The sequence below is a fragment of the Pholis gunnellus genome, assembly GCF_910591455.1.
Source record: "Pholis gunnellus genome assembly, chromosome: 15".
NCBI lineage: Eukaryota > Metazoa > Chordata > Actinopteri > Perciformes > Pholidae > Pholis > Pholis gunnellus.
In genome coordinates this window covers 6,221,307-6,233,828 of record NC_136542.1, presented here as the reverse complement: position 1 = coordinate 6,233,828, position 12,522 = coordinate 6,221,307, and the positions used below count along the sequence as shown (strand labels likewise).

Genomic DNA, 12,522 nt, shown 5'->3' with positions numbered 1-12,522 from the left:
ATCTCCAAATGAAGAAGTTATCATTTTTGCAGGAAGAAAATACCCTCTGAAACTCAGGTTTCAATATTTCCCAAAAGCTTTTCACTCGCTGTCGCTCAAAAGCCAACATTAATCCTGCTCCTTTCAAATGTGACATCCTTTATTCAAATTGTGTGCTATAAATCATTTTGTGAGAGCACAGAGTTTCAACACTTCAGTGTTGCTCTGAAATCGGACCCATGCTTACAAGCTCATCGGCCAGGTCTCTGTAGAACTGATGGACAGCCTTGACGGCCTCCAGCTTGCCCCTGCGCTGGGCCAGTGGTGTGAGGAGCTGCTGGAAGTCCCTCTGCAGGGCCTGCTGCTCGGCCTCAAGCTCCGCCTGGTCCTCCCTGCCTCCGCTGTGCTTCCTCAAGGCCTCCTGGAGCTCCTCCAGCTCCCGCGCCCGGTCACGTACCTGGTTCTCTGTCATCTGGCATGGGGAGATACGATTACAGAAAAAAAGATGAACAGCCTTTCAAGAGACTAATCAGGATGTGGTGGAGGGTAAACAAACCAAATGTTAGTTTGTCTTGCCGTTTATGTGTGAAACTGAGCTTAGCCACTGTGTTCAGCTTATGATTTCATGAAACTTTTACCAATGCAGGACTGTGATATCATTTATAATGCTTTAGATTTTACAGTAAACACAAATACTGATCTGTCACAGGTGCTCACTCACTCAAAATGAATCCAAAGAAAGCACAAAAGCTAAAGATGAAACTTGAACGTGATTTAAAAAGTGCATTGCAGACACAACAAGCAAACAAATCTGAAGTTTTTATTGTGCTGAAGAGACAGACCTGATGCTTCTTGAGCAGGATGTTGGCTTTAGTCAGGTCTTTGACGTCCTTGTCGCCGCTATGTAGCTGCTGCTGCAGCCCACCGAGCCACTTCTTCATATCAGTTAGGCTCTGGTCAAACAGCTCAGAGCGGTTGGCATCAAACAGCAGCCGGGCTTTCTCCTGGGTCGTGGACTCCAGCTTGTCCCACAGCTCGTGGAGTTTGGCCAGACGCTCCCTCACGATGGGCTCAAACTCAGGCTTGGACTCCATGAGCTCCTGACCCTCCTGCAGCCACAAAAACACACACAGAGAGAAGATGATGAAAATACTCCTCTGGGCAAAAAATATCATGGTGGGTGAAGAAAATGTTAATAAGATTAACAACTGCATCATTTGAGTCAACTAAGCAAATAATCTTTTATAAAACAAAGATAACAAAAACCTAAACTTAATCAATACTCAATGCTTCATCAATGCAATAACTTTTAAAGGAACAATGACATTTAGGAAACAATATTTTCAGGTGTCTCTTATTATATGCCAAAATTATGTCAGAAAAGTAGTTTTATACCAACATCATGACCACATCTAAAAATCATTTTCATTAACAATTAATCTGCCATTTATCTTTTAAAAAATGTGAAATGTTCGTGAAAAATGCACAGCCCACAGCCCAGGATGAGCTCAACCAACAGTCCAAAATCAAAAGATATTCAGTTTTCTATCATGCACGGCAAAGAACAGCTTTGAATCTTCACTTTTGAGAAGCTTAGCATTACCAACCTCGTCTACTTTGTTCAGCCAGTCCTTGTTGGAGGCCAGCTCGGCCATGAAGGCCTGATGTTTCAGCCATTTGCTGTGGAGGTTCCTGGCCTCGTCGTACGACGTGTCCTGAGCCGTCAGCATCTTCTCGTTGATCCACACGGTCAGCTGCAGCAAGGAGAGGAAGAGCGAGTATCAGAGATTAGTCGAAAAAAGGAGAAAGATTCAAATCGAAGATTCAAGCATGCGCGGTTCAAAAACTTGGGAAAGTCATGGAGACGTCAGCATTTCTAATTTGTGCAGAGGTGACTTTCTTTGAGCAGGATTTGCTTCTTTATCTTTTCAAAACAGAACGTTTACCAATTAGCCAAATGGGACCCCGATCCCAAATAGGGAAGATATAAATTGAGTCTATTAAAAGTCTCATCAAGTACCACTGTGTTATTATAAACAACACAGAGTGTGTTCTGCAAATTGACTAAAATAATCAACACTGTAGTGTCAAGTCTCAGTGAAGGAATAATTAAGTTCATAATGAATGTACTAATTGATGTTACCCAGTGATTACATGAACAGTAAACTAACGGTGAACTCACATCCTGAGTGTTTTGCAGGAAGTGCTGCAGGTCGCGGTTGTCTCTGAGCTTTTCTGACACCTCCTGGGCTCTTCCCTTATTCTTGTTTTGCCTGAAGATCAAACACAAGAAAGTACATGAAAAAATACAACTCATCTTCCTCCACGTTTTAATTCAACATCTGTCTCTGTGACATAACAGGATGCCACGCTGAACGAGGGGGGGTGGTGAATCAGAGGGTGAATCATTATGAGCTCCTCCGCCACACAGAAAAAACACCTGACACAGTAACCCAAAACATCATCTGTTTCTCTGCGACAGCGTGAAGAATAGCTCTCACTCAAAGATCAATATCCATTATCGGGGCGCCCGTCTACCGAGCTGAATTGTGGGAGTTAATGGGACAAGCTCCCATGCTCTCTCTACTGCTTCTTGTTGTCAATAATGATACAGTGATAAGAAAGCTGTTTCACTGCTGAGCTGGTTTAAACTATAAAGAAGGAGATTTCTATTTTTCGACATAAGATCAGGGCTTGTACGGTATTTATCAAACTGCTAAAAGTTACATTTTGGACTATGTGATAGCAAAAGTCTCTAACGGTTGATTACGGATAGATTTTCAGTACAGAAACAAAGAAGGAGCCAGTTTCCAATATGAATCCATATTTAAATATTATAAATATATTAGATAGCAGTTAATCCCACAAGTCAATTGCTTACTGGAGATGTTAATAAAAAATGTCTTCTCCTGCTGCCAGGACATAAATGGGATTAATCATGTGATCACTTGAGAGTCGCGCTTATTCTTCGCTGTAAGTAGCAGTAAGTTGTGTCTTATTGCGAAGATGTTTTCTTATAATAAGATCACTGATTCAAGTGTAATTTTAGAACTTTTTGTTGTATATAAATTCACGTTTTCTCTGACAAGAACCAGTTTGAAAAATGACCGCGATGGTGGGAAAGGAAGAAACAGACAACAAAGACCCCTCTAAGTCAAAATCTGTTCACGATCAACGTCAAATGCGGTTGAAATCATGTCAAAGTTTCCCAGAAGTACAATATCATCATCATTTTCTACTTGTTCAATAACGCTTTTGACAAAACCTAATTATAATCATATTGACCAAAAACCACAACGACTGACCTGTCTCGGGTTGAGGCCATTTTGTCCTGCACTTTCCCAGAGTACAGGTTGTTGCCGTCCACTAGCCGCTGTCCGCCCTGCAGAGTGCCGTCAATCTTGTCCTCGTTGGCCTCCATGGTGCTCAAAAAGTCCTCATGCTTCTTCAAAGCTTTCTCTGCCCCAGCCAAGTTGTCGGGCTTGTCTATGTGGGCCAAGGTGTACTCCTGCGAAACAAAGCAAAAGAAAGAAAAGGACAAACACCCGTAAGACACTCAAACCAGCATCGTGGTAACTGACCATGCTGCATTCCTCCATACCACATGTTTGAAATACCTGTAAGCATCACTAGCCCCATCATTAAAAAGCCAAAACTAACTCTATGGACTTAGAGACACAATTTGGAGACAATCCTAATTTACGTAGTCCTTTATCTACAGTACCTGGTTGTTGAGGATGGCCTCTACAGCTTTGCCATCCCTCATGAACTGCTGGAAGCCCAGACCCTGATCCAGGAAGTTCTTGCGGCTGTCCCACATCTTCTGCAGTTCAACCCAACCACGGTCCAGCCCCTTCAGCCTCTGCTCCAGCTGCTGGTACTGAGGATCATCCTCCTGACCCTGGGTGACCTGGGCACCGGTGTCCCTTACACAGTGATAGTCCTCCTCGTGGTTGTTTATGTCTTCACGCACTGCGTCATGAAGGCTGAGCTGCTCCTCGGCCTCCGGCAGAGAGGCGGGCATTTCCTCCGACGCCACGGCCTTCTGGGTCTTGAAAAGCCAGGACTGGAAGTCGTCCATGTCTTGGAGGAAGGTCTGTAATTTGCTGACCTCGCCTAAAGAGTCCTCTCTGTCTTTCAGGGTCTTCTTTAGCGTGTCCCAGGCCGCGTCCAGCTCCCATCCGCGGGCCAAGATGTCATCCGCGTTCTCCGGGTGGTCCTTAGCCAGCTGATCGGCCTCATTCCTCAGGAAGGTAAGCTTGTTGTCGATGGCGGCCAAATCTCTCTCCATGCCAAACAGTTTCCTCTGGATGGTCATAACGGCTGCCAGGTCATTACCCAAGTCCTGCGTGGACTCGATCACCCGTGTCTTGTCTTTGATCCAGGACTCTGTCTCGTCACACTCCAGCCTGTAGTTGTTCAGACTAACGGCAGAATCCACTTTCCTCTTCTTGTCCTCCACCATGGCCTTGAAGGCCTCCCACCTGCAAGAGAATCATTTAATAAATGTTTGCATCACTTAAATGTAATCTTAGTTTATGTTTTATGATAGACCTGTTTTGATATGCCACAGGGGCAAACAGAAAACAAATGAAACAATACGAAGCATTTTAAATATTTATTTCAGATGTAACACTGATTAATTAGAAATGTATTGTATTTTGTATACTTATAATGAATAGAAAATATATGTAAAGCACCTCTTATTCAGTCGCGTCTGACATTCTTTGACCTCTTTTGTGCGAGGGTGTCTGCTGTCCTCAAGCTGTTTCACGGCTTTGTTGACGTCATCAACTCTCGACTGGACATTTGCCATATCTTGAGCTAGAATGCTCAACCTGAAAACAAGAAAAGTGCTCGTTAAAAATAAGTAAGTTCTGGTCGAACTATTAAATCTAGACGTGTAAAACAATAATTCAGGAGTGCATAATGACATCATTTGTTCTGTGTACCTATTCTGTACTACTTCCAGATCCTCCAGCTTCTCAGGCACCTCTAAACCCACCAACCACGTCTCCTTCTGACCCATCCAGAGCTCACAGGCGTCCGTCTCACTGAAGATGGTGTACAGGGCCATAGCATCATCTAGCTTCTTCTGTCTCAGGTCAGCCAGCGACATGAGCTCCATGTACAGGTCCTTGATGTCCTTCAGACGTCTCTGGATATCAGGGGTGTTTTGTAGCTCCTCTGGCAGCGCATTGGCCTGTTTGGATAGAGCATCTATGGTGGCTCCGTTCTTCATCGCTTCATTCTTCAGGTGCTTGTGCTTTTTCATTTGCCGATGGGTGGTGTACTCGTCGTGGCCCAAGTCATCGCTGCTCATCTGCCTCTTGGCGTCCAGCAGCCAGGACTTGAGTTCATCAGCGTCTCCCTGAAACTGGAAGAACCTCTGGGTATCCCGGAGGTTCTGTTTACGAAACGCAGCCAGCTCCTCCAGCTGCTGCCATTGCCTCCTGATGTCGTCCATGCTCTCTTGAACCTTCGGGGAGCCAAAGTGCTTGGCCTGGATCATCTTATCTCCTTCGGCCAAGACCTGGACGAGGTTGGCGCGGCGGGCTCCGAGCTCGTCCTCGAAGGCGCTGTGTTTGCTCTGGAGCACCAGCACGCTCGTCAGGTCCTTGCCATAATCCAGGGAGGATAAAATGTGCTCCTTCTCTCTAATCCAGCTCTCCAGCTCCGCCACCTCCCACAGGAAGTTCCAGAAGAGCCGAGACTGTTCCAAGCGAGCTCTTCGCTGGGCCGCCAGGGCACAAAGGTCCTGGTAGCACATGTCCAGGTGCTGCACCCTGTCCCGGATCACCTGAGGATCACAGGGCTTGTAGCCTGGAGAGAAAATGAAGAGTCAGTATACATATATGTAATAATATATCTGCTGAGCCAACGTTAACCTTTCATAGGTTTGTTATATAGAGTAGCTTGTCAATTATCAATTGCACTCAATGTACTTTGAATGCTGGGGTATATATTGTTCTTTTATTATACTGTAATTGTATGTAAGTACTGTTTGCCAGCCTTTTCAAACTGAGGATGCAAATCACAAATTTATGATTTGGGCGTTGAAGTGTTTTGTTGTTTTCTTACACAAGCAGGAATTCATGAACTTTGATGAAATACAATATTAGGAAATATCCGATCACAGAATAAGTAAACATGACTAGACAAAGAATCCTATGACAACTGTCAGTGTTTTTGCACAGTTGTACTCAGTGCAACAGACACATTTTGGTAGGTGCTCAAAAAGGTTTGAGGTTCAACATCAAAGTCCATGGCCTGCAATCCATTTAGTGTCCTCATCGCCAACAAAGCCAGGAGCAAGGTGCCTGATGAGCCACTGCACTCACTTTCTCCGTTGGCGAACTTGAGGGCAGCAGCACTGGCGCCCTGGACTCTCTCCGCCTGCAGAGCGATGTCGTTCTCTAACAGAGCGTGTTTCTGTAACAAATCTTCAACTTCCAACAAGTGTTTCCCAAAGTCAGGAGACATGAGGCGAGCCTGAAGAAAAGGAGAAAAGAGCAATCGGATCAGTTTAGTGTCTAGAAAATAAATGTTGTAGTTGATGAATAATGCCTCCTGTGCTGTACCTTCATGTCATCCATCCAGCTGATGATGTACAGCATCTCCTGGAAGATCCTCTGCAGAGTCAGGTTCTTATTCAGACGCGCCCTGCGAGCCTTCAGCAGCTCCTGCAGGTAGTCCCACAGGCGCAGGATGTTATCTTTCCGCACGTCGATGCGTTTGGCGTCATGGTATCGCTCTGACTCCAGCTCCTTTGAGATGTCCACCAGGACCTGAACGCGTTCCTCATACGCAGCGATGTCCGTCTCAATGGCATTGTGCTTTTTCTTCGCTGCCTCCACTGCTGGCAGGTCGTAACCAAAGTTATCCTGAGGAGAGGGGAGCAGAGAGCGGCTCAGTACACAAGAAACCTTGTGATTTTATTTGTTAAAACTTTAAGCTGGAAGTAGATTTTGCAAATACCTTGATTGTACTTATCAAAGTAGAAGCGGAGTATCTTTTACTAGTTTTTTTTTTTACATTGCTGCTTTTACTTGAAGGTGCCTTGTGGACTTTTCTTCTAAGCAAACAAAAGTTATGTTTACATTCAGTGGTTCTCACCAACATTCATGTATTTTTAAGCTCCATAAAATGTGCTGTGTGTTTCCTTATTCTCAAAACATTTGCAAAGCTGATAGTTAAGTATTTAAAATCTGGCATTGTTTACATTCATGTTTACTGTAGCTCGCAGTCTTCTTCTACCCTTTTTACCGTCTTTGCTGGTGCATTTGCATATCTTGGCTTATTACCACCACCTGTGTAACAGTGTGAAACCATTGGCAGGACACATCATGAATGTGCATCCTCCTGCAGGTGTCCACGAGACAAACACTAATCAAATCATTGAAAAACAGTTACATAGAGCTTCTAGACTCCACAGTAATGTCAATACTTTAATAATTCTTTGAACTTTCATCTTTTTGCTAAATATCTACTTTCTTCTAACTAACTTTTTGTGCTAAAAAAAAAGCTATTTGTTACTTACAAATGACACTTTTCAGTTGGTGTCATGTCTGTTTTTGTCTGGCAACCTGTCTCAGCTGTTTCTCTCTCATCACCAATAATCAGGTTTTAACTTCATTTAACTGGGTATCCTAATTGAGGTCAAGGTTTTGTCACCTCAGAGCTGTGTCAGCTAACAGCATCATATAATATCCACGGTTTGGTGGCGGATGTTTTACCTGAGCCACTAGCCTCTGGTTCTCCTGGAGCCAGGTCTCCCTCATGGCAGCCTTCCTGTCGAATCTTCTCGCCATCTGTTCCAGCTTCTCCTGTCTGATCAGCTCGTCTCTCAGGACTCGCTCCCGCTCGTGCTCCGCCGTCTCCAGACGCTCCCAGGCCTGCACACAGATGATGAGATGAAGTTTGTTGTTTTTTTGCTAGTTGGTGGGGGGGGGGGGGGAATAGCAATGTGATTCCTTCCTATTCCCACTCAAGAAGTTCTTTGCTTGATCCCATCCATAAAGACGTAAGAAGTCAATGTCAGCTCCTGAACTGGTATTACATTGAAAATGATTTAAAGCATCGGCAAATCTTAAAAACTGAATGTTGAATATATTTGCGTGATGAATCTAATTTTGAGCCTTATCAGAGGGAGATAGATCCTAACCCGTCCTGTGTTTTACGTCTTTGTGCCTGTGATGCTGTCAGGACATTATTTTCTTGAAGAGATGGCTTTTATTTTACAGTTTCTGAACTGCATTGTTATATTACCGGTATAATTCAATTCATTTGTGATTTAATTATTGCCTCGTGACTTTGGGCTGCTAAATGAACAAATGTTGTCCATTTAATCGAGCTGTATGCCTGAGCTTCAAACCACAAATGTTTACATGCTGGTCAAAAGAGAGACTTCATATGAAAATCCAAACATTAAAACTACAGCTGATGAATCAAGAAAATATACTGGGGATGAATCAATGAGGGGAAAAAAACATGATCCTTCTCACCCTGTTGATATCTGCCACCAGGGCTCCCTCTTTCGGCGTGTAGACCCTCTGGTTGTTGGCCCTCATACGACTCTGGATGGTGAAAAGCAGCACCTCAAGGTTCCCCTTCTCTTGGAACCTGAAAAAAACAAACACAAGTCATACAAAAAAGGTACAAATGAGCTGTACACATTTTTGTTTTTACATATGAGGAAGAGCTTTTTTCTTGGAGATTAAAAAGCACTGGACAAATAACGGAACAGAGTGCAATGTAATGGGAAGGTGTCTCGGCTCGACTCACTTGGGCGGCTTCTCTACCGTGCGGTAGGTGTTGAAGGCCTGAAGCTGCTGCTGAACTCCGGTCAGCGAGTTGGCAAGTTTCCGGTTCTTCAGCACGACGATGGTCTGCTCGATCCACGTCAGCAGGTCTGACGACAGCGTCTCGTACTTATCAATCGTCTTCTCCGTCTCGATGGCGTGTTCCAGAACCTGAAGAAGGAGGTCAGGGACAATCTGAGAAGCAGGAACAATTTTACGTCAACAAATCCGTCACAAGTGTGCAACAATCTTTCCATCTTACCTTCCCCACTCTCTTCCCCTCGACGGCGAGCTGCTTCATCTTCGAGAAGTAGTGGTAAAATGCCACGACGTACGTGATGATAGACTTCTCATCTGGGTTCTCTGTGAACACATCTACAAAACAAGAAAACGGCAGACAAGTCAGTCACAGCCAAGCCAGAGACCATATCTGGTCCTGAGGTCTTTTTTCCACCAGGCTTAAAGCTCATAAACATTTAGTTCTACATGAAGGCACAGCCGCCGGCGGTCACTCGCCTTCGGGGTCCAGTAGCTTGGTCACGCCGAGCTGCTGCTCCGCTACGTTGAAAGCGCTCTGGAGGTTGTGGGTCGGGTTTGACCTCTTCAGATTGTTATATTCCACCAGATCTGGCCTGAGAGAGAAAGATGGAGCAAGAGCGCAAAAGAGGAAAATGAGACAGAGAAAGAGATGAAGCAGAATGAGGAGGAGAGACACTGAGCAGACGGGTTTCGTGAGTGTTTACATGGCAGAGCTGGTGAGAGTGGATTTGGCCATTCATCTCTTCTTACCGGTGTTTGTGTATGAGAGCGTTGAAGGCCATGCCGTCTTTCCAGCTGGTGGTGAAGTTTCTGATGTTGACACTGGGATATCTGCAAAACAACAAGCAGGGGACGTCATTGACTGAACATAAGGGACATTGCTGGGAAGAGCTCCTGTTTCAGATCAATGTCTGGGATCTGTTCTGTTTCTCAACATATGCAACGAGCATATTTCTGCAGCTTCAGGCCCGAGCAGACTCAGACATTTAGTGGCATTTTGTGATTTGTTCAAAAGATCAAACATTTTAGAGACACGGATTCTGAAATATGACAGATTCCAACTGGATGCTAGCAAATCACGACACTTTAAATGATGACCTATAACCTTAAAGAATAGTTTAACATCTGATTTGCTTTCTTGCAGAGATGTGAAGATCAATATCACTCTCATGTCTGTAAATAAGAATCTACAGCCAGCAGCCGGTTAGCTCAGGTCAGCATAACGTCTAGAAAGAGGGGGAAACAGAGAGCATGGCTCTGTCTGAGGTAAAAAAATCAGCCCAACAGCACAGAACCTGCCGTAAAACATTTGTTTTTATACAAATTACACAAATATTATGCTAATTAGTGAGTTTTAGAGGTGCTGGTAGGTGGATTTTGTTACCTTTGGACAGTGACAGGCTATCTGTTTGCCCTTGTTTGTAGTCTTTATGCTAAGCTAAGCTAACTGTCTCCTAGCAGTAACTTCACATTGATTTTCTCATCTAACTATTTGTAAAATGTATTACAAAGTAATTATATTTCCAAAAACACCAAACTATTTCTTGAAGAAAATTTTCATTTATGGCTTTATTGTTATTAAAAATATTCTGTAATGTAATATGTTCAAAAAAGGAAAAACACCTAAACTGTGGTTTCGGGTGGACCTATTGGATTACATTGAATCTTCATATCAAGACTGCTTCACAATTTGTATAAATTAAACAGTATAATAAAATAAAATATAACAAATGTGATTGTGACTGCTTTTTGCAAACTCATTTTCAACCATTTAAAAACGAGAATAATAAGAATAGTAGCCAAAGTTATTCATAAAACACTTTTCAAGATGCTCCGATATTCTTTACGTAACAAATTAACCATTTAAACAAGAACCCAGAACACTAAAGCAAATACAAGCACCAAGTGGTGCAGGTAGACACGCACAAAATAATACCTTTAAATAAAAGATGTACAGCTGTGCACAGGAGTTGATTCTCATACTAATTCCCAAAGGTTATTCACAACAGCTTGGGGATGCTAAAGTTCACAAATTCCACTTACCCTGCCGTTTTCATCTGACACCACAGAAGAAGAGCGTCCTTGGCTGAGCGCGTCTCCTTCTGGTCCGCCTGGCCCGTTTCCACAACAATGTCCTGGATCTGATTAAAAAACAACAAGCACAGCTGGATGATGAATAATGAAACGTAACTAATGACTAGTGAGGTTTGCAATCAAACAAGAACAATTCACAGAAGAGAACAGAAACTTAACTGATAGTAACATGTCACTAATAGGATGCAGCAGCAGGGAAACATTTTGGCAAAGTGGCACAAATACCCCTTTGAAATACATGATTTATTATAGCTTACAGCCATACGAGGAGGTTTTCATTTGTGCACAACAAAACTTATCAAGTGATAAATAATCACTGTTATTAGCCGACTGGATTCTCACAAATCTAAACCAAAGATCCAGTTGATAGAAGGAGAGGTGGTAATTATTGAAGTTCTTATTTTCCCACAGAGGGCCAGTAATTAGAGCAGTGATGTGATGTGAGAGACAGGCCCTGAGAGAGATCTAAATTTAGCCAGCTTTGATTCTGCTTGCTTTATAAAGACTGAAAAGATACAGACAAGACCAAGTCAACTCCTGTCTTTTTCTTTTCTTTTTGTTTGAAAAGGCTGAATAATGCAGGAGGCCATATTGTTTGAACTAACGTGTCTAAAAATAACGGAGCTGCTGTCAAATTAAAAATAAATATATGCCCCCTCCAGGAAGATAAAAAAAACAGTCAAACAGACATGTTCTGATGTCCTGGATGTGCTTCTTACAGCAGATAATAATGGCTCTGGAACCTGAAGCGATCTCATTCGAGGAAAAATAAAGTCAAAATCATCCCAAGGCTGCTATTTGAAACTGTTTCTGTGCTGCATGCACACACACCCAAATGAGACCAATCAGTTAATCGGAGACTGGTCTATCAAACACAGCAGGTTGTACACTAAATGTAAATAAAAACAAGTTTTAATGTACTCTGATTTAATGTATATAAGCGTCTGTAGTAGCATAACCATAATAACTATATTAGTCATATTTGAACTGTGGTCAGGCTGCACAGGCGACCAGCTCCTCGTGTTATATGAGGATTGTGATACACATGTAAAATAACAAGACCAGAAATGCAATGGTGACATTTATAAGTAGTATATAAATATAAATATGAATAAATAAGAATAAATATATTTATTCAAATATATATGAGGTTTTTGGTTCGGCACGCATGCAATAATACTATTGTATTTAGAAAATAAAATACAGCTCAAATTGTGCCACTGCGCTCAACAAGGCAACGTAACAGGCAGCGTGCTGTGCGACACTCCCACCACGGAAGAGAAACATTGTCCTCCGGTTGAGCCACGTTAGCGCCGAACTAGCTCACCAGGAACAAACCCAAGAGCAGCACACACGCTACAAACCTCTCCCCGCAGCGTAAAGCAGTCTGCACGGCGAGGGGTACATTTACAGCCGCGGATATGAGACCCTCCTCTGTGGTGGAATGCACAGCTGCTTTACGAACATGCGCAATGTTATTGAGCCCCGTGGCACTATACTCCGCCACGAGCCCATTTCAGCCGGAACCTCATTCCTGTTATGTACAGTAAAACAAAAGCCCAAATAGAGAATCAAACGTCCGACAACAACAGCCGGCAGGACGTCACGG

The 12,522-nt window shown here is 43.3% G+C and overlaps 1 protein-coding gene across 1 annotated transcript in view; it reads right to left on the bottom strand.

Annotated features, from left to right (window-relative positions):
* Positions 1-12,522, bottom strand: part of sptb (spectrin, beta, erythrocytic) — a 40,759-nt gene that overhangs the window by 11,113 nt on the left and 17,124 nt on the right. Inside the window, exons 5-21 of the mRNA XM_079174614.1 lie at positions 10,863-10,960; positions 9,570-9,650; positions 9,297-9,412; positions 9,043-9,155; positions 8,764-8,951; positions 8,484-8,601; positions 7,716-7,874; positions 6,561-6,863; positions 6,321-6,471; positions 4,932-5,802; positions 4,680-4,817; positions 3,704-4,463; positions 3,285-3,487; positions 2,162-2,252; positions 1,587-1,733; positions 822-1,088; positions 227-451 (exon numbers count right to left, since the gene is read on the bottom strand). Coding sequence (XP_079030740.1) covers positions 227-451; positions 822-1,088; positions 1,587-1,733; positions 2,162-2,252; positions 3,285-3,487; positions 3,704-4,463; positions 4,680-4,817; positions 4,932-5,802; positions 6,321-6,471; positions 6,561-6,863; positions 7,716-7,874; positions 8,484-8,601; positions 8,764-8,951; positions 9,043-9,155; positions 9,297-9,412; positions 9,570-9,650; positions 10,863-10,960 — 4,029 coding nt within the window. The remainder of the gene's footprint in view (positions 1-226; positions 452-821; positions 1,089-1,586; positions 1,734-2,161; positions 2,253-3,284; positions 3,488-3,703; positions 4,464-4,679; positions 4,818-4,931; positions 5,803-6,320; positions 6,472-6,560; positions 6,864-7,715; positions 7,875-8,483; positions 8,602-8,763; positions 8,952-9,042; positions 9,156-9,296; positions 9,413-9,569; positions 9,651-10,862; positions 10,961-12,522) is intronic.